This window comes from Akebia trifoliata, chromosome 7 (genome assembly GCF_017979445.1).
Source record: "Akebia trifoliata isolate Shusen 1 chromosome 7, ASM1797944v1, whole genome shotgun sequence".
NCBI classification, from domain to species: domain Eukaryota; kingdom Viridiplantae; phylum Streptophyta; class Magnoliopsida; order Ranunculales; family Lardizabalaceae; genus Akebia; species Akebia trifoliata.
In genome coordinates, this window is record NC_141381.1 from 23,735,545 (window position 1) to 23,759,338 (window position 23,794).

General features: G+C 33.8%; 1 protein-coding gene across 1 annotated transcript; it reads left to right on the forward strand.

Moving 5' to 3' along the window:
- Positions 1-13,254: 13,254 nt before the first annotated feature.
- LOC147398460 (protein LAZY 1-like) lies at positions 13,255-22,423 on the forward strand. The gene is given in 5 exon segments (XM_086448981.1): positions 13,255-13,327; positions 16,933-17,546; positions 17,548-17,673; positions 19,613-19,895; positions 22,184-22,423. Coding segments are annotated over 5 exon segments (1,116 nt in total). The 3' UTR covers positions 22,204-22,423.
- The last annotated feature ends 1,371 nt before the right edge of the window (positions 22,424-23,794 follow it).

Sequence of the window (23,794 nt, forward strand, 5' to 3'; positions counted from 1 at the left end):
GATTTGACTAGTTATTCCCTTTCATGTAGCTGTATAGGACATTTAAACCGATACTTGGTATGTAATCGGTCCGATTCATGAAGTTTTGCAGTCAAGAGTTTTGGATGGCAAAGTTTTACATGATTTCTTTGTTAGACTCATTGTTTTGGGTGACCCGATCGGCCTACATGATTTACACGTTTTTAACTAGTTGAATTGTAATAAGAGTTGTCAATATTTGGGAAACCCACTAAACCGTTAGATTAAATTAGAATCCTCGTTAAATTTTAATAGGAAGCCTTAATGGCAAGGAATCCTACTAAAAGAAGAACTCTTGGTCTTTCTACCATTCTCTAAATAAGAATGGATCGACTCCCTTATTAAAGAATTAACAATCAACAATTAGAAATAATCATAGAAAAAGTTAAAATGTGGAGACTCTTTCTAGGATTTTGGGAAAGAAAATCCATCAAGAACGAATAGCCTAGGTCGATCCAAACGACAGAGCAAGGTGAGCCTAGTAATGAAGAATCAAGGGGACATTCGTTTATTTGCGTAACAAGTCACAAAATTTTGATTATCGGATCGCAATGTCGCAAGATACGTTTTCTAAATTATTGAATATTATGAGTATGACTATGTTGAATCAATCTTGAGATATGTGTTAGATCCAAAGATGAGGGATTTTTATGGGTTCATGGAATTCTATATTGAATGTCAAAATATATAACATTCTTAAGAGAAATTAAGTAACTGACAGTGAAAAACTTTGCGGTGATTTGTGATTAATAAATGAAAATAAAATATTTGAAAAAATTTACGTTAATTCTTTAAAGAACAACAAGCCCGAAGACTATAAATTTTAATTTTATCTCAGTTCATGATGAACAATCATGTATATAACATAGCTCTGGATAGAATGGAATAAAAGAACAATATTTGTTTAGGGTCTGTCTGTTACAGATTCTAGCTTTTGCTTCAGACTTTTGTGTTTAGGAGAAGGAGAAGTAGAAACCTAGAGTCTAATAAGTTGTCTAGGAGAATCTTAATAACTCTTCATACAAATATATAAAAATATATAAGATAGACCTATCATCAACATATTTTAGTCTATTACATGCCTTCAATCAATGTTGAAGTAAAAATACTACTATAAACATGATAATCAAAATTAAAATAAATATCAAGTAAAATATTGTATCTTATCAATTCATATCTAATAATTTTTTTCTCATTCTCTAGGTTCTTCATAATTTTTTTGACCAATGGATTATTAAAATCATTGGCCTCCACTTCATCTACCCATAAAAATGAACTATCGTGTCTCTAAAAACAAATAATTCATCAATATTAATAAACTTTTTTCTCCTTTATAGATAAGTAATGCAACTTAAATTGCATTTGATCATATCCAACATTATCTGTTAAGATGAACATCTAAAAAACATCCATCCTTTGTTTTCTTTCGTATGCAAAGTAAATTATTTGATAACAAGACCAAAAGAATTACGAGGAGGTTCATAATGCACCATCAAAACTATAAGTACATCACAATTTATTTAAAAAGTATAGTGAGATGTATAAATATGTCATAAAAATGTACATCAATCACTACTACAGAAAATACTTTGGACAACATCCATGGTTTTAATAAGACACCAGTTTTGACAAAATCATTGTCTAAAGTTGGGGTGTAATAAATAAATATTGGAGTGCCAATAGTAGATATATGTTTCTTTCGATTTTTATAGAGCCTGATTTTGTTTGATTTTTACAAAGCCTTCCCTCTAGTGTTTTGTTTGTTATTTAAAAGGACCTTATTCACTTAAACCGCACTTACGAAACGACCATCTCATCTTTTTTCTCCCTTTCTTAGACAAACAAAACCTAATTTACCCTAACTCAGCTCTCACTTCTTTTCTCTCTTTCTCTCAATCTCTCGACTTTCTTGATTTCTCAGACGAAAAGGAAAGAAACTTTCTTTCTCGAATGAAACACTCAAATAGAATCCTAACCCAAACACTCGAATGATATCTCTTTTTGAAATTTTGATTGGTTTAGGTATGTGATTCTTATTTGAGGCATAGTTTTGATTGGTTTTTGGTACAAACTCTCTAATATCTCCCTTTTTTCCGATTATTTCCATTTGAAAATTTAATGTAAATATTATGTTTCAAAATTATTAAAACTTGATTGCTTAGGGTTCTATTAAAAAAATTATTAGAACTTAGTACAAATTTTTATTGATGATTGGTTAGGGTTCTATTTCTAGTCTACGATCTTCCATTAGATGAAGATGAAGAAGCTCCATTTTGATCTTTCAAGCTCGATTTATTTTCTGTGATCCTCCATTTCGATATCTAATTTTGATCTTTCATTGATATCAAAGTTAGAAGAAATACCAATGACAAAGTGAGAATATTTGGAACTAAAATATTTCTTTAATTAGGTAAATTTTTAATCTTGTATTGGTGATTTTTTTTTTTTTGTTTAATTTGAAGGAAATAAGGATTATATATATTTTTATGTTAGTTCAGGCAACATCAGAGCTTATAAGACCCTGTTGGCATTGTAGCTCCTCAATTTACAAGTTCGTGTGTATATTTTTTTTTATATAGTTAAGTAGTTGAAAAATGGTTTGTATCTCTACTTTTTACTAACCATGAATTTTTGTAGATGGTTGAACTATGGGAACTCTATTGTTGATTTCACTATTTAATTTTAAGTAATTTTTATAGGATTTCTGATCTGGACATCAACCACAGTAAAAGTCAATAATCTTGTCGGCATCAACTTCCAAAGATGTGATGGAAATCTTTGTTACAGATCAATGATTTAGTCTCATGAAATTACTTCATACTACAAGACCTATCATAAATAACAGAGAAATCAGGATGAACTAAGATAATGGAATGTAAATTTTCACAGAATACAATTGGCCAAGACAAATATACATCATTAGGTACAATTGAACTAGCGTTCTTCCTTTATGTTACATGTTAATCTCACCATATCATTTTCAGTTCATCACCGACACTATACATTATAAGACAAGCAAAAGAGGAAAAAACAGTTTTACCTCCGAATTAGAAAACATGGGATGTAGCAAACAAAGACTCATATAACAATAGATACTTTGTAGTTGACGCAATGAACATTCTTCTCTTTTCTTCTATGATTTTGAATGTCCAATATAAAATCCAAAACGGATGACATTGATAGTCCAAACTTAATTCACATCATATGATTAAACTCAGACTTATCTATCTCACATATATGTTTTTATTTTAACTTGTTCTCGAAATGCTAGTAATCGCCACAAAGTTTGATGGGCGAATATCAATCTCCACCTCAGGCATATGAAAAATGTGTCACTGGAAACTATCACTTCATCATCGCAAGGAAAAGATGACGATTAGCTTGAAAAGGAGGAATAAGCAGGAAATGATCGAATCCCACAATGGCAAACTGCGTTCGAATGTCGTCAGAAAAATGCACTGTAATATCAGAAAATACATGCCAACGACCCATGAAGCTAGTTCCTGGGTAATGGGTAGGAACGTCCATCCACACATACATGGACACATGATGACCTAATCACTAGCCTCTGTAGAGATTTTAGTACGAAGCTCACCTTTGTCCTTCCCACCTCAACCGGGAGCTCTACCCCTGATACCTCTACCACAACCAGCTTGTCTTAACTTAGGCCCTTGAGAAGTACTCACACTTGTATCATCCTCACTAGCAGCACGACTACCCGAGGAAGAATTGGCAACGTTATTAGATGAAGAATCAGACACCCATTGAAAATGAGATGACTCCTTAGCAAGTGCTAGACTAAAGCCCAACGCAAACCAATATTTAGTAGTCGGCCTAACTCCCTCCTCCTCGTCCAAAGAACCAGCAATGACTCTGACCTTTCATGGTCTCCTCATTTAGTGAAGTAAAAGGCACTCAATGTTCATCCTAGACGAAACATAAGACTTTTCACAGGACCAAGTAACTGTACCTACCCTTTACGCCCGTTTACCTAATCCATCGACCAACCTAAGCCTTTTAAGTCTGAACCCACCAACTGATCGAAACCCATTAAACCTTAGTCCCATTTCAAGCCAAATCTAATCTCGACCTAAAGAAAGCTTGAACCTAATGAACCTAGCCAACCAACACCTATTCCTCTAAATATCCAATCCAACCTCGTTTACAACAACTCTAAACCACTCAAACCAAACATCTTTCAACCCAGCCTATCACGAACTTCTCACAAGACCCCCATAACCATAACCATAGTCCTACCATCCAATCCATTCCAACCTAGATAAGCCATCCTATACCAAGCCAACAACATGACCCCTCTCAATTCCATCTACACCTACCAATTCCACCATTTCTTACCCATAACCCATTTCAAAACCATGGAATCACTACCCATACCTGCAAAGAATAATACAAAAACCCCAAGTGCCCACTATGAATACCTTCAATTTGAGTCAATCGCCCCACCCTCCAATACATGAAACCCAAAACTAATCCAATTCAACCCCTCCCACTAGTCTCTATACTCCCAAACCATCCTAATACCCCCCACTCCATCAGGAGAACCAAATCAACCCCACAACCCATTTCTAATCCATCTCCTAGTCTACAATTCACACATCCTCATCAATACAAATTAAAATTCAAAAACTACAAGCATAATCAATCAGTATATAGAGGTATTATCAAAGTAAATGAAAAATATAACATAAGCGTTCGAAAAAACTTACCTCGAACTAATGGCAATGCGAAAATCCACACCCACTCGACCTCTAAATTAAACCTCAGCCTTGGCATACCAAACAAACTTCAATCCAATTATAAAGATAAGAAAACAACCTCAATCACTCCAACCAAGCCCAAATCGCTCCAAAACTTCTCCAACCAATCCCAAGAATGCCTAACACAGTTCCCACCTTATTTCAAGCCCTAAAAAATAAGAGAGAAGAGCAAACAAAAATAGAAATCTTTTTTCTAAAAAAAATCTATCTATCCACATCACAACCCATACCTGTATTTAACCTACCTTTATCATTCATTACCAACCCATTTCCCTTCTCTCAAATCAAACACCTACTCTCTCCAATCAACTCATCTAAACCTCTAATATCCACATATCTTGACATATGTTATCATCTCACTCACGCTCCTAAAACCTAATCAACCACCCTCTTATACCCTCATTCTCTTAAACCAAACACCACTCCCCTTCACCTCATCAAACACTCAACCTATCAATCACCCTTTTACACCCATATTTTCTCAATCAAACACCACTCATTCCCCTTCACCCAATATGCAACCCAAATGGATTGAAAGATTCAACCCATTTGAGTTATAAATAACCCATTTAACCCCATTTCCTAAATACCCTTTCATCTCATTCAATTTACACATACCCTTATCTCAAACCTAACCATTCTACCATTTTCTATCATTTCACCCCATCTTACCCCTAAAAAACACCCCCAAAGTTCTATAAAATCCCACCATCCTTAACACAATTCTCACCCAATGATTAAACCCCCAAAAGACTAAAAATCATTCTCTCTCAAATACTCATACTCAACCATCTATTCTCAACTCACAAATCACAACTCACTCTCAACTCTTTTTCAAGTGAACCAAGATCAAGTCAAAGAGGACTCATCAAGAAAAGTTAAAGAAGGTCAAGAAGAACAAGGTGGATTTTGGACAAAAATCACCCTATTCTCTCATTTTTCTACACCTATGCACACATTACAAATGATTTAAGTCATCGAAGGACCACATTATTGAATAAGGGTGCCGTTATTGGTTTGAACCAACATCAAAGTCCCTTATACTTGAAAGCACATAGCGGATCTTTCTGATTATTTTTATTTTAAAAAAATGATCGAATCCGAGGTTGCCACTGACAGTGGAAGGAGTAGGGTGCCTAACACCTTTCCTACTCCCTAATATTGATCCTCTTACCTAGATTCAAAGTTGAACCGATAAACCTTATCTGTACAAGAGTCACTAAACGTCAACAAATTTATTTTTCAAAAAGTATTTCACGGGTGACCATTTACACCATTTTCTAAAAGAATAGTGGCAACTCCAAAATCTCCCAAAGTGGTAGAGATATTCAGAAATCAAAATCTCGTGTCCACAACTTTCATACTCACATTCCTAGAAATAATTTTGTTCTCTCACCTCTTTTTACTAAAAAAAATAAAATACTAAAAATACTTTTAGAGTTTCATCTCACAAATTCCACCTTTGCGCTCATAAATATGAAAAATCTCTAAACGATATAATCAAAACCTCATATCTTTTATCTTTATTTTTTGGATTAGATCATTTTATCCCAAAAAGTCTTCAAAAACTTTATAAATAGTCTTATTTCCTATGAGTAATTCATACTTTAAAGCCCCTTCATTTCAACTTTAAACTCTATCAAAATCCTTACTCAACTCCTTCAACCCTTTCTCAACTTTCTCTTAACCTTCAAACTTTTAAATAAAAATCATCAATCATCTTTTGCCTTTAATTAATAGTAAAAACTCTCAACTTCAAGTTCTTCTACTCAAAACAATCTCATCTAAGATTATCAAAGGATAAGATGAGTTAAAATTTAATTTTATTTTAAGCATTTACATTTTGTTCTTCTATCCATCTTTTTTTTTATTATAGAAAACCCTTAGGATGTAATGGAGAATCATCCTTCATCCCGAGTAAGTTGAATCTCAACCTTGAGTATGGAATACTTGATGTGGTTTGGTTGAAAGAATGGAGGTTGAAGCCTTCTTAACCCATGTATCTCTTATACATCATAATATACACTATTCACACTACATCACACATGCTTGACCATGATCTTGGTAGGGTTGAAACATTAAATTTATTGCCAAACATGCATGAATGAAAGTTATAGATCTAAGAGAATCACATCCATGGAATCTTTCTAAAATCGTAAATAAATATTTCAACTCATGTAAAAAGTGATGATTCCATGAGATATCATTTTCTATAGGGTATTCCCACATGTCAACACTAATATTAAATCCTCTTTTAAAGAGGTACATTCCTACCATGTGCACGCATCCACTTTATGATTTCATGCATTTTATTGTTATTTTTTTAATTACTTTAAAAATGACCAAGTTTAAAATGGTAACTACCTCAGGTGGAGAGAATGGGGTGTCTAACACCTTCTCCATTCTCTAATCGAATTCCCTTATCTAGATTTTAGGTAGATCATACAATTTTTCATGAACAAGAGTCATTACAATGCTATAAAAAATGATTTTCCTAAAAGATTAATCCATGTGCTCATTTACACCCATTTCCAAAAAAGAATTGTGATGATTCTAAATAATATAATATTGAGGTTCTACGATGAATATCTCATATCTACAAATATTACACAATTGCCTTTTTTGTAATCCTAAAAATTTAGGCCGGGTGTTGCACCTCACCGCTTCTATCCTAAGGACTACCAACATAATACAAGACATTTAGACAACAAGGATAACATCACCTCTCTGGATTGATCTCCTAATGTGCTTTGACGCGTGTAATGAGATGTCATATTAACTTTTCTCTTTAGTCTGTGTTGACGCTTGGAGATTGGGACCAAAGACCTCTAACCAGGGTTTTCGAAGATTGCAATCCTAGACATATTCACTTGATTTCGAGCGTGAGCTTCATCCCAAATCCATTTGCAAAAATGGGATTGTGATTGTTCACGTATGACTTGGGATACTATAATTAAAATTTTACCCTCTACAATGATGTTGTGAATTCATGATGGTACCTATCTAAAACCATGATTAGAAGGACACGGTACCTTCCAATGTTTGGTCCAAATCCATGTAGTTCCACTAAAATCTGATTCTTTTGTTTGTCCATTATCTATTAAGCATACTTGCAACCATGCTTGTTACTGTATTAAGCATATCAATGGTGGCTACGTTGCCTTTGTCTCTAAGCTTACCAAACACTCTCTCTCTCTCATACTTGGCTGTGAAGGCCGACCACCCTGTCTGAATGGAATCTTTGACCAAAATAATATACACTAATGCTGTGGTGACATTGGATTTAGTACGATTCTCACATTTCTGACGTGGAGGTGCACACATAACCGTATATGCTTTTAATCGTATCTTAAGAAAACACATCTACGATTATGTTATGTATACGCCTCCACATCAGAAATGTGAGGATCGCAGTAAATCCCAATGTCACCCAGCAAGACACAATATAACACAATTATACAACATCAGTAAATGATACCATAGTTTAAAACTCTATGATTTGAATTTCAGGGTGATTTGACTCCTATACTTGCTTAAACAAACTTGCCGAGTCAACTTGTATACTCAACTGAGTCAGGTTAAAAACTACTGAGTTATATAGCTATATTTGATATCTTCATAAAGAATATTATCTAATTTAAAATAATAAAAAGTAATTTTAAATATTTATAAAATATAAGTAACGATTTTAGTCACTTGAGTCAACTTATGAGTCGTCAAACTCGCCTCGTATAGACTAGGATAAATATAATGACACGTAGCATTGCGCAATTATCAGATAATTAAGAAGCAGTAACAAATGGTAGGGCAAAAGAAAGTACATAATAACGTGTTGGCCATTCAGAGATCTTGAATGATTATTTGTGCAAACTAAATTTTAACTTAATTTACAAAAATCACTTTAGAATTACCTATTATCGCAAGTACCGTACACACAAGTATGTTTAAGTGTAGTTGAACAATAATGTAAGTACGATTGTACCATATATCAGTTGGTACTCTTTCACTTAACTGTGAAGTTATGAAAAACTAATTAAAATCATACCAACATTGATATATCAGAACTCGTCATGGCAATCTAGCTATCAAGATTGATGGGAATTCAATCATTTCATGTCGACTGAGAAAGGAAATTTTGATTAACTTTTATTTAGTTTTCCTTCATTAATTATGATCTCTAGTACTTTACATCTTCGTATTGAATCTTCCAATTATCCATTTTTCTCATAATGATGGTGCCTATTGGATTTCAATCTAAGGGGTACCTCCCAATGGTCATTCCAACGAGTTTTTCATCCAAAGGCCACCTACAATGGGTTTGATATCCCAATTGTTCTCTATATAAAAGAATCAATTCAGTCAATAAAATATAAGAACAAAATTATAAAATTTCTCTCTTCATAATTTTCTTCTCTTTCTTAAATTCAAATTCTGATTTTTGAAAAAGTCATTTGTGTATTAGAAACCTATATAACAAGTTCTTTCAAAGTAAATGTAAATTTTGATAGAACATACAGTTTGTAGCGAAATTATGCTATATTGTATCTCGAAGACAAATTCGTCAGAAACTCAATTGCATTTTCATTTCAAATGGGGTGGTGACATCTATTTTCTATAAGACAACCTAGTGAACTATGTGCCTCAAAGCGTTTTTTCCACTCTTCTAATTTTTTTCTTTTTTTCTCCATTCAAATTTCAACAAATTATAGACAGCACATTGTTGCTCTAGTGGCACAAAACATCAAGATATTTTGAAATTTTATGGTTTTGATGGATCGAACTTTGAAGAGACAACAAAAGGTACACTTTATACTCAATCAGTTCAAGGTCGCGTATTTTCTTAATACACCATGTCTAACTATTTTAATGGGTGGAATTTCTGAAGAAATGGACACCCAAGAAAAATGGCAAGAGGATGGATGTCTGGATTTTTGGGACCATGAACTCAACACTATGACCGATAGGTTGTTCATCCTAATTCTGGAAGTGCACTATTAGCAAAGAATTATAGGATTCCCTACCAAAAAAAAAAAAAAAAATGGACCTAACTAAATATGCGGGTAAAAAAGCTTTTCTTATTGCAAAGTATTTTGGTTTTAAAATGGCATAAAAATAATTAAATCCTTGAACAAGTTCAGGGATTTCAATTTATTATTAATGAGGTGGATGAAGAAACTATCAATTACATCTTGAGATTTTCTAAGCGGCTGCAATTATTTTCAAATTACCACCCAATTATTGTTTATGTAGTTGAGTTTGTGACTTAGAGAAGAGAACATACAATAAACCTTTTACCAAGAGAAAATTATTCAAGAAATTTATTAAAAAGAATGGTCAATCCAAAAAAAGAATGATAGTGATTGTTATATCTATGGGAAAAAGGTCACTTTGCAAGGGACATAAAATAACATCATGGAAAGAAACCAAAAATTGAATCTAAATGAAAACGTCCTAGATCCGTGGGAGTGAATTCACTTTGGATTTATTGTGGAATCCTTTAATATGAGATTTAATGGAGTCGCCACCTAATCATAGGTCTAGAAACTAAAATTGACTAAAAAAAAAGGACAAAATTAAAGGCAAAGATCAATGAAGAAATCGAGTCCAGGGTTCAAGTTACAAGGTTGGAAGTTGTTAAGCACCAATCTTGCATGACGAAAACTGGTCTCTACTCCTATAAAAAAAATTGTATTGTAAAATCCTAAAACATAAAGTTAGAAAGGTTACCTTTGAACGTGGTAGACTATTGATTGTAGCAGAGAGTTCCCTCAAAAATCTGATGGTGAGTGATTCTCTTTCGATGTTCACCCCCAGATTTGCTCCCAAACTCAATGAATAGGGTATACTCATTAACCTTATTTTTCTGAGTGTATATTCTAGACTACATGGATTATACTAGTATGCTTCACATGATTTTAACTATATGAATTATGTATGAATGCTGTCAAGGAGCTTATTAGGAACTCAAAAGTAAGGAGATTTACCTCATAGAGGATATACTCTACATTTTCACCTTATCCTTATCAATATTTGCACTACATGAAAATGAACGTGAATTGCCATTACACTACATGCTTAGGTTTTAAAAAGGCCATAGAAGTTCCTATTCACCTTGTCTTCTAATTCCCAATCCATCACATTTTTTAGGTGAGTTTATGAGGATATTAGGTGAGATAGAGGTTTAGATTATTTAAGGCTCTAATGTCAAAAAAAAAAAAAAAAGCATGATGGGGAATGCAAGTAAAATAATAGTTTTAAAAAATAAATTAAAGCAATTATCGTACCTCGGTCGTCTTCTTCTTCTTTAGATTCTTCAATGCTTAACTCCTAATATACTTGAAACGAGGGTTGCACAGAGTTTTGGGATCATAGAAGAACTCAAGAAGAGAATTTGATAGAATTTTTGGAAAAGGAAATGAGCTATCTCTCTTTTACCTTGGAACACTTTCTACTTACAAGTCTTTGGAGACTCTTGGGGATATAATAGATTACATATTATAAGTTCAACTTAACTGCACTAAAACCACATAGAATGATTTTGTTTGCCCTCTGTCAAAGAGGCTTTGATAGTCATTTATACATTTATGAGTCTTACCAATCTTGATGATCAAGGGTTAAGAATATAAATATTTTCAAGGTATCTAGAGAATTCTTTGAAGGATGTTGTCATCCAAAGCCTTAAGGAAAATGACAATTTCAATATAAAAAAATAATGGCAATGATCGATATGGCTTTATCCACACTTTTCTAACCTCAAAAGACGTTTTGGACTCTCCATTAAACATGCAATTGAGGTCATGATACATATTTCTTAAATATTAATACTAATTTCTAGAGATCCATTATTATTAAGAGTAACTTTCCATCTCAGTTGTTAATTAATTTGATGGAGAGCCTCAAACAAGAAGTTAATATTCATTAGTACATCAAAGATTTTAGACATCATTTTTTATACAAGGTCTATTGGCGTGATGTCTATTCCTATAATGAAAAAACACTCGTAAAAGGGGATCTTAGGCATCGATTTTCCCGAACCAATGTCTCAAGTTCATACATATGAATCGATATCTAAAGTCCCACACACTTTGGCATGATCTCTACACCCGTGAAAACTGCACTTTAGATGTCCTTTTTTCAAAAATTGATGTCTAGTTCAAAAAATAATAATAATGTCTAAAGTTTTTGTTTTGTTTTTGTAGTAATGATTTTTCATATGATTTTAGATGTAGTTCAATTGTTAAAATAAGATTCTTACTTTATATTATCTCTATCCATGCCATTTTACCTTTTCTCTAGTTTTTCAATGCCTTCAGGCCACTCAATACTTTCCTTACTAATGACTTCATGGTCTTCCATATATTATAATGAGAACTTCTCTAAGGTTGAACGACATTTGAGACTCTTCATCAAACACACAATTGAGATGAGTCAGATGTCAAATACACCCAGTACTGTGAAGGATTGAAACCCCATTCCTCTAATTGCATTAATTAGTCAAGAAACCTATGGTTAATATTTGAGGGTGTGGGAATAGGGTTTCAGTCCTTCTCATCCCTAGGTGTATAAAATGTGGACTCCACTAAAATATGAGAAGAAAAAAAAAAGACATAGATTCCTTAGAGATCAATATCAATTTTCAAGGGAGCAATACAAGTTTTAGAGGGATTTGTTGTCATCAAAGGTCCAAAATTGGAATGGCCAGGATGGCATTATGAACATAATTCCATGATTAAAAGTTAATTTTATAACGGATAAGATCAAAATAAGCTTATTTACAATCTCATTATCTTTCATTTGACGGTTCTAATGATTAATATATATGTCATTATGCCAAGAGCTAAAACATGTCTGAAGATCTTACCACCGATATAAACCTACACACCATCCAACAGATAAGCAATTCGAACCCAACCCATTCATGTTGGTGCAACAAATTCATTATATATGTTGTGCATGATGCACACTTACACATGATGATGATGATGATGATGGATGTATATTTTGTAATAAATAATATATATATATATATAACTGGTTCCTATACTCACACGCACACAAACACATACTTCAACTGATGCAAGCATGTCTGCACCTATTGAAACCACGCACATGCACGTGTGTGAATTTGTTCATCCACAAAACCACAACCCACTACTGCACATGATTGGGTCTTGACAAACAACTTTGTATTTTCTCCATGTTTCTCTCTACCCACTTCTTTCACACTTATTCTCTTGGCCTCTGGGCCCACTCTCTCCTTCTTCAATACTTCTTACTTTCTCTCTCTTTCTCACTCACTCGCATCTTCTCCTCTCCCATCTCTCTTCGTCTCTCTGAAGAAAAATCAAAATGAAGGTGAGTTTAATCTATCTTAATTTTAAATTTTAAGAGAGAATGTCTTAATTAAAATTATTTCCATCTCTCTAACTAATTCAAATCTTCAACTATATTTTGTTGTATGCAGTTACTTGGTTGGATGCATCGTAAGTTTCGGCAAAATAGCGGTGAAGCCCTGAAGGATTTGGCAATTGGTATCCTCTTTCTCCTTCTCCTTCTCATCTAGTATTTATTTAATTTGTTCTTAATTCTGCTAATATGCAGTAGATAGTTGATTACGAGTTAAACCTGAGCCGTTTGATGGCAATGCAATCAAACAAACCAGATACCATGGGTGGGCTCACACCATAGATTTCCCACACATGATCATGATTATCCCAATGGTCTATGATCCGAACCCTGACCCATAAAAACTGGACTATCGGACTTAAATTGCAATCAAAATACAATCACTACATGAAAAAAAAAACCCATATTTGATGGTCCAAGACTGTCGAATTTCATAAAATTTGATGGACCAAAGCATCAAAATTTTCATTGTAGAATTTTTTTTTCAATGGGTCGAAACCGTCAAATAAATAGAGGATGGGAGAAATTTGACAATTCTAAACCATCGAATCGGGGAATATTAAAATTTTCAATGGCCTTGGACTGTCAAAATTTGGTTTGTAAAATTCGTGAGTCTTGGGCTGTCAAATTTTCCAGTTTTCATGTATTGAATCCCTTAAGAAGCCTAGTTGACATACTAGCTAATGTGAACCGGAGAAAATTATCTCGAGGAAATTTTCTAGTCACTAACGACGCTTTTTTTTACGGATGAGATGGGATAAAAAATTGAGACCAAAAGGTCCCTGATTTTACAGTGGAAAATCATTTAGGACTATCCCTAATCCAACCTAAAAGAGATGGACTGTCCTTTAGACTGGCCCTAAACCCTAACTATGCTAGAGTAGGTCTCCCGATTGAGCACGGGCGATATTTTTAAATTTTATAAAATTAGCCATTTGATTTTTGACAAAAATTACATACCTTTTCGTTGGATGAAATATTATGCACTGCAAATTACCTTAAAAATGAACTTAACAAGTTTATAAATATTTTAAAATGACCATCCAATATTTTTTGTCCAAACAAAGGTCAAATTCGATGTTAAAAATAGAATATTGTTTAAGAAAATTAAAAGCAACTTATATAATTCAAACAATAATTCTTGTTTGTTGATTGTGTAAACAATTTACTTGCAATTTTAATTACATTTTGTTACGAAATCATACATTTAACTATATAATATACACACACATGTACAATATAATAGCAGGTCAGACTGCCCAGCTTGAATTTATTGAGTTGGAAAATTTTAACCCGACCCGACTTTGGCAGGCTTATCCTTATTTTTATGTCGGGCTTGGTTGGGCAAAAAGGCCCAATTGACATCCCTAGAAAATATTAGTTTTAAAATGACGGTTGAGGTTCAGTAATGGCTGAGATGGGCTGGATCCCTAAGGGTTCTAAAGAAAATAGAACCCTCGAAAACATGTTAACTCTCAAGAGATTTATAGGGATCTCAAGGAAATTTATGTTTTTTCTCAAATCTTAATGGTATATTTGCTGAAGAGTCTCAACCCTCATATGAGGTTAGACTACTATCTATAATATAAAAGGGTAGGTAATACCATCATACCATACATGTTTTTCTACCTCATCTTTTACAAGTGATCAAATTGATGAGTTGGTCAATTGTCACTTCGCATTATCTCATTGTTATATCTTTATAAAAACTCATGATATTTTATATTTGGAATAGAGTTTGCCCATGCAAACGATAGGCATCCTCCTTGGATTAAATCATAAAAAAGATTTTTTTTTTTTTAAATAATAAAATTAAAGGGATATTATTAAATAATTTTTGAGATTAAAGAGATAAAAAAGATAAAATAATAAAGTTGGATAGTCATTATTAAGAAAGACAATAAAATTGGAGACGTGATAATGGAAAGAGAGAGAGAGATCACCTTGGGGCTCCAGGCCAACTCCCTGGTCAGGTTCTTTACTCTTTATGTTTGAGTGTCACCTTGAGATTTTACGTCCAATTTAGATTATGCAAATTTAAGCTACTTCCATTTGATTTCTAGGAATTTTGTTTTTCCTCCCTCACATTATGCGTTTGTTTATTGGAGAACTTAAAATGTGAGTTGAGATTGGAAAAGTCCCAAGTTTTATGTGTGCTAATTCATTGGAGATTTACAAATGAATTGGGTGGCACTAACAAAAGTCGGTGCGGCAATAGAATCTTTTTTCTTCTTTTATTTGGAAAATCCTAACAGGGACTTTGTTTTTCCCTGTGTTTCACACTACATCGATGTGGTGGCCATAGATGTATTTCCTTGAGATACGAGTGAAAAGCATTTATAATTATGTGCACACCTCCTCAGTGGCACAGTGTGAAATACAGTGAAAAACTAAGTCCGCCAAGCACAATTTTTTTTTTTTTCCTATCCAAAGTACAGCTGATATCTAATGGGAGGTAACATATAATGGACACAGTACCTCATTGGAGGCTAGAATTTTCCTATAAATAATAGAGTGCCTCGAGCCCATGATGCTAGCTACTACCATAATAATAAAAATTAACAAGGATATTTTGACAAAAAATATACATTTAAAAAAAAAAAAAAAAAATCATCACCTTTCAATACTCAGGATGACATTCAATGGTGACATACTATTTGAAGCAAGTGGCCATATGAGCAATGGATGGTCAAATCAAAAGATCAATCCCGGGACAAGATAAAGGATATGTTTTGGTGGTTGTGGAAGATATCCTAATCAAGAATCTTACAATACCTAGGATCCAATCCGATAACGATAACGATAAAGATATCAATGTGGGTCACCAAATATCAAGAAACTAATGATTTGTAAGACTAGGTTAACATACTCATCATTTATCATTAAGTCTCGGCATGTATCTTTCGAAAATAGGAAAAAAAAAAAATTCTCAATAAGTGCCAGTGTTATAAATAGTTAAGAACTTTATTGTCCCCTCGAGATTTTCATCCCATAATCTTATAAATAAGGACCCATGCATCACTTAAAATGGAAATAATTAATTTAGATCATTAAACCTCTATAGGGATTTTCTCTAAGATTAGTCTCATTTTTCATTCCTAAGTATCCTCTCTCTTCTTTTACGCCATTCTTGTTCTTCGTTACTTATACATATACTATTGTCTTCAATCAATTGTAAATTTATATTTAACACCCAATCATGAATTTAAAAGCTTGTCCTACCGGGTGTATTAAACTAAATGTATATAATTAAAAAAAAAAAAATTGATAGAAATGACGGCTCTTAATGAAAGCTTGAACGCCTTGGTGCTGCATAGCATAGTTTCAAAACTGGTCGAGTCAACTGAAACTTGATCAATTCAACTAATCTCAATTTGATTTCAAGGAGACTCGGCCCAATACTAGTTTGGAAAGGATGGGTCGTATTTGAGAAGTGTTTGGGCCTTGATCTTCAGCCCGCAAAGGAAGAATATGGGCTTGAAAACATTAACATCAAACGTTTAAAAAAAAATTCAAATAATGCATGAATTTTAACTTTTTGTAGAATCCAAAAAAAAAAAATAACCTGAGCCCACCTTGGTTCCATTAGAAGCCCAATGGGAATATAGGACTGGTCTAAGGAATAGCCCAACTAAGGGCTTTAATTCTAATTTTTCTATAAAAAATAAAATAAAATAAAATTTTACTAAAACACGCATTTTTTTTGGTTGCTATAATGCACATTTTACAGGAAACTCCTGCAATTGTCTCACAGGGCAGCCATCACTCGACGAACAACAATACTACCAGAAGTCCAACTACGGCTCTAGACCACCTTCGAGACAAACCCCAAGAGATAGTTTCCTTCGCAAATCCTTCGCTGGTCTCGAAGCAATAAGAGCCGACGAAGAATACTTTGAAGAAGAACCATCTGATGCATTTTCTGAGCTCTTTCATGGCCTACTCGCAATTGGAACACTGGGTTCGGATCCTGTTTCAACCGAACCCGCAACACCGACATTTCCTGCATCACTCGATAATGTTACGGAGAAAGAAACTGACGTAACAGAGAGTGATTTGAAGCTCATTAATGAAGAGTTAGAGAAGGTTCTTGGTGCTGATGCTGAGAAAGATAGGTGCAATGATTCTTCGGGAAGGACGAGTCACGTTAGCACGATTACGCTAAGTGGAGCTGAAACTAATGGGATCGGATCAGCTGTTTGCCCGCTCCAAGGGTATCTATTCGGGTCACCCATTGAGTTACCTGGAGCGACAACTGTGTCGAAGAAAGAGCATCGAACTTCTCTTGGAGAGCTGTTTCAGAGGAGTAAGTTGGTGGAGGAGAAAGGAGAGAGAGATGGAGAGAAAGAGAGGGGAGAAAGATGGGGAGAAGTCTTTGAAGAAGACTTTGAAGAAACGGATGCTAAGAACTTCTACTAACACTGCTACTGCTGCTGCTGATTCTGTTTCGGCCGATACGAAACTCAATAAGGTGAGTTCATATTTTTATTTTATTTTTTCCCTTTAAAAGTTTATTAATAAATTATAAGGAAAAGACATAATGTTAGTAATTGCGTTACAGTTATGTTTTAAAATTGACAATAGACCTTTTTCAATTCCTTTTAAGCTATTTAAATTTATCTTCAATACATTATTTTTTAACATGACCTTAATCGATCATTTGTAGAAAACTATGGGTTGTTCTACCCAAATTTCCATTGTTTCCTATTCCTATCGTTCCTTGAGGTTTGAAGATTAAAGTAGAAAGTATCTTAAGGTTGAAGATGATTAGTTTTGGAGAAAAAAATTTCTGATCTTCAAACTTAAGATTTTATTTACCTAAATCATGATATCTCAAGGCAAGACAAATTGTTGGGGAATAGAAAATGATAGAAATTTGAGTAGAAAAATCTATAATTTTCTTCAAGTTTAGTACTTGTTGATTTTCAACGAACTCATCACTAGATAGATCTTCACAAAATACTTAAAATGTATATATAACAATAGCAAAATGGACACTCGGATTTTAAAAAAAAAAATTTTGATTAAGATTTTGAAGTTAGATCAAAGCATAATTTGTGATCCCAGAGTCAACTTCACTCTTATCATGTATGTATTTCATGAAGATCTATATAGTGGTGAACTTGTTGCTTGAAAAATCACCAAACAACAAATTTGTCGTTACCTTGCTTATTTTTCAAGTGACAAGCTCTCCATTAGATATATTTTCAAGAAATACCCAAAATTCATATATAATAATTGTAAAACAGATATTTGAATTAAAATCTATTCGATAAATTAACAAGCAACAAGCTTGTCATTAAATAGATCTTAATTAATGAAATACTCGAACTAGATATATAATAAAACGAAATTGATACTATGAATAAAAAAGTTAGTTCTGAATAAGATTGAAGTTGGATCAAAGTAATAAGCTGTGATCTAATGTCCATTTCACCATCTCAGATGTTTAGAAAATTATTTTCATTGAGATCAAATAAAGATTTTTCAAATAAGAGTTAGTTGTGTAGAGCTTGCGGTTCAATTGTGAATAAAGCAAACTGTTATTTTTATTTTGATGTTTGTTTGTTTTCAAGTAGAATGCACGCGGTAAATCATACACAATCTGTACGTGGCTGATGTGGTAAGGGCACTGAACTGCAAATCTTTTTCCTTGTGTATCCCAAAGAAAAAGATCTATGGCTTTGTGCCCTTGCCATGTCAATCATGTACAGATCACGTATGATATCACAACTCTTTCAAATAGGTTCAAGAAAGTACAATTTCCACAACAACAACAACAAAAGAAAAAGTGCTGATTTTCTAACAAGAAAGTCTACACTCAGTCAATACTTGGCTGATGTGGCACAGACACAAAACCATAGATCTTTTCCACGGGATACACAACTGTACATCTTCAAACCATCCTAGACATCAGAACTGTCATAATAAATCAAAATCCAAATGAAAAAATCCTAACCATCCAATCGGTAGTCCTTTTCATAAGAACTATATTATACTTGGACAGATTATAAACCCAATCGGATCTGCCATTTTAAGTCTAGATTCAATCAGACTTGATATGTATTGTTCTAGATTCAAGATTTCGATCGATCCAAAAAAAATCCATATTTTCATATCAGTCCTAATCGAATCAGATTCGATTTAATAAATTAAATGTATTATATATCATATAACTAAAGCGAATATAAATTAAAGATATAGATCATTTATATATTTCAAACAATACAACAGGTTACCTAATTGGATTCTTACCAGATTGGATCCGTATTGAAACCCAAATCTTTGATTCGGACCCGTAGTTGTCGGATCAGACCAGATCCGAATCTTCATGAACTACTGGTTGGCCCCATCAAAACAAAGCCCATATAGGCCCACTCATCTTCTTTTCTTTGATGTTTGTGATGCAGATTCTACAAATGTTCCACCGAAAAGTTCATCCTGAAAGCTCTACAACTCCAAAAAAGTCAAACAAAGCCCACAAAAACGAGAGCAAGAACAATGCTGCTTATGATGGAGGCCACTACTACAGAGAACGTACGTTTCCTGATGAAGACATAATCATGATTCCTAAGAGATCCATCTCTAAGGATCGTTTGGGACGCTACAAGGGCCACTCCAACCCACCCTTCACACTTAGCTGCACCGATTCCAATGAGAATAAGGAGTGCTGGATCAAAACAGATTCTGACTGTAAGTATCTATCTTCCACTTGATTAATATCGCATCGATCCTGACCATCTAATTTATTGATCATTATGGTCCAAAGCATGGAATGATAAATATGTGCACCAATCAGACCACATAATCCAAGGGCCACTTATTATAGAGAGTATAACTAGTCTATAAATGGCAGCCATACATGTGTTTTGAGCAATTTGTTGTTAATCCAAGATTTAACAAAATTCAAATTGACCAATTGCGGGACACCCTTGTGTATTGAGTACATCCCTAGTTTAGTAAAATAACCACATTAGGGAAGCCCTCAATACACTTAGTTTCTTGCAATTGGTCAATTCGGAATTTATTTGTAAATCCAATTTGACTTTTCTCTCCATAAAAAATAAAAAATCTCCATGTGGCATGCATGAATTGGTATATTTTGAGAACTACTTGGTACACTAATTTGTTTTTTATTATAACAACTTAGTTATAGAATTAAATAAATGCCGAGGGATTGAAATTAATTACACTACGTGAAAAAAATAAAAACGGTACATTCGATGCCAAGGTCCTTCAAATTTACCTCTTTCTTCACGAATTTTTTAAAAGGGTCAATTGCATCAAATTTATCCCTTTTTTCATGTGGACAGGTTAGGGCTTGGCAATATTAATTTTATTAACTTTCAAAGTTGTTTGATATTGTTTTGCATCAAAATAGAAGTCTCATCCTTATCGTATATGTAAAAAGTGTTAGAGATTAGAAAAGAGTCGTGATAATCGGACTCCCACACAGCATACTCAAAATATTATGTGTATCTCAAGGCAAAAAGATCCATGGTTCTTGCACATGTTACATCAAGAGAGTATTTTGAGTATGCAACGTAGGGGAGTCAGTAAATAATATGATTTACTTTCTTTTTCATTTTTTGAGTGCTGATTTTCTAATTAGAAAGTCTCCACTCTTGTTCCTCGTGACACACAACTATCATCCTAATAAAATATATGTTGTTGTGTATCCCGAGGAATATGATCTATGATTTCTTGTCCGTGCCACATCAACTGAGTGAAGACTTTCTAAGTTAAAAAATCATTATTTTACTTTTTTATGAAACCCATATCATATATCATTATAGAATCATGAAGAATGAACACAGGTGGCAAGGTCATACACAGGTGGCAAGGTCATACAACCACACATCAAAAACATTTATGATTCTGTGCCCTTACCACATCAGCCACGTACCCTACCACATGCATTCATCACCTCACCAATCGTCATGATATCTAATCACAGTCCACATAAATATAGTAACGGGCTAGATAGGACCAAAGCCCTACCATGACCCAGATTCAATGAGTTGGAATTGTTTAGCCCAAACTCTTGCAAGCCCTAACCTTTTTTTTCCTGTTTTTTGTGTGGGGTCCATAGGGTTTAGGGTTCTCTCCTCTCTCCTGCAAGCTCTCTTCCTCCTAATATCTTACTCTTTTCTCTCCCTCTTCCCTTCTCTACGATTCTTCTTCTTCTTCTAATTAGTCTTCTTTAGGATTTTTTTTTTCTTCTCTCCCTATTATCTTTATGTTTTCTTTTATCCTCTTATTTCTTGATCTTCTATGTTTTATTCTTAAAGAAAACTCCAAGAGATAAATGTTTAATGAGTGTTTTTCTTATTTGTGGTTCATATATAATTTTATGAATAGTGGTAAACGTATGAGCTAAAATGCACATGGTTTGTACGCAGTTGACATGGCAAAGCACAGAATCATAGATATTTTCTTCGGGATACACAAGGAAAAAGATCTATGATTTTGTGCCCTTGCCACATCAATCACATATGGGTCAGCTCGTCATTTTATTATTAGTCTAATTTTATTAAGAGTCATGCTCGAGTGACCTCAAGATTGAACTCAATTCACATTTTGCTGATGTGGAGGTGCGACCACAACCATAGATGCTTTCACTCTATCTCGATGAAAAGAATCTATGCTTCCCTACACACCTCCACATCAGCAAAGTGTGAATTGAGATGACTCAAGCATTTTTCTTTTATAAATTTGGATGTTATACAAAAAAGTTACTAAGGTAAGTCCAAATATGAATACAAAGGTGATGGCCAAGATAATATTTCAAATGGCCTCTATGACCATCAAATCAAGTTGACTCTTGACCTGGGTGGACCCTAGAAAATTTCAATGCTAAGGAAATGCATTGAAACTGAATGCCAATGTTAATTAAGGAAAAAAAAAAGTTATTTGGAATATTATTTCTCGTTGTACGAGTCTGACCTCTTTCTATTTTCCTACAATAAATGGCAATGAAGACCTGGTGTTGGAGCTGTAGAAGCTGGAGCTTGTCATATATATATTTATATATACATATATGGTTGAAGTTCGTCGTCCTTGGTACGTATATGGAGTGAAGAAGTGAAGTTTATTCGATAAGATCCTCTCTATTGCTACTTAAAAGCTATAGTTGTGAACGAGTGATTATGTTATGAAATGTACTTAAGAGACATGGCACTGAAGAAATAGAGGCATAGCCTCTCTATTGAAGGTTTTGTTCTAAAATGAAAAGAAAAGAAAAGAAAATATTTAAAATAATTATTCGTTCTTTGCATGAGCAAGTTGTTGGGTGAAACCTGATCCAATTCAAACCGAGAACGAGCCAAACTGAAAGTTTTGGAGTGGTTTGGCTCGGTTTGGAACAAGTTGTGGTTTGGTTCTGGGTTAAGAAAATGGAGAACTGAACAATTTGAATTTGGTTTGGTTTAAGGCTTGTATTGAACCGAACCAAACCAAACCAAACCGAGAACTAAACCCTTAATGACTTGCTACGTTTTAAGAGTTAGGACATAGATTAATGACTCTATTTTATGAATGGTTTAAGGACTTTTTATGGATAGATTAATGAATTACTATATGAAATTTCATGTTCATTATTTATTTTATTTTATTTTATTTTTATTAACAATATGATGCTTCCACGTAGGGTTATAGGATATCGGCAATCATAGAACCGAACCAAACCAAGCTGACCTTAATTCAGTCTGATTTGGTTTGGTTCAGAACAATTCAGTTTTTCTGATTCTTATTTCATGAAACCGACCTACATGGATTTGGTTCCAATCTGGCCCCAAATCAAACCAAGTTGCACCCCTAGCAAGTATTCTCTGCGCTGTGCAAATTTTGTATGTGTGAGTGCGGGTGAACCAAAGGATTGAAACCAATAGAATCTGGCAAGAGTAATCTAGCCTAGTCCGTTGGTTCAATCCTTGTAGTTCATATAGAAAATGCATAAGTTGAGAGTAAAAAAGAACAAAGTTTGTACTTATGTACGTAAGAGTTATAAATTAAGAGTCGTTATGAATAAACATGATTTTGGTACACGGCTGACATGGCAAGGGCACAAAACCATAGATCTTTTTCATTGGGATTCATAAGAAAAAGATGAGCAGTTTTGTGTCCTTGCCATGTCAGCTGCGTGCATTCATCATTATAAATTATTGTCTCTAATATCCATAGATGTCAGAGATAGTGAAGATAGGGGAGATCTTGTATGCATTAGGCCCAATAATTTCCCATTAGTGATCAAACACTGACCCTGCTTTTGGATTTTCTTGAGTATATCGTTCTGTCAAAAATCAATTTTCTTGAGAAATTTTATTTTGCCTCTAGAACATTTTCTTTCAAACACAGCCTAATAAGTGATTTTCATCTTCTTCTTTTTTTTTTTTTTTTTGAAGGATGTTGTCACGTGTCATTTAATTTTCATAAATTATTACATCTCTTATCCAAATGAGTGATATTGATCCCATTGATTTTGGGCTCATCATTTAGGTGTGTAACTTTCACAGGCTGGCCCTAACTCAACCAGATTGATGGGCGAGTCGAAACAAGTTATGTAGAACATGAGTTGAGTCTGAACCAATTGG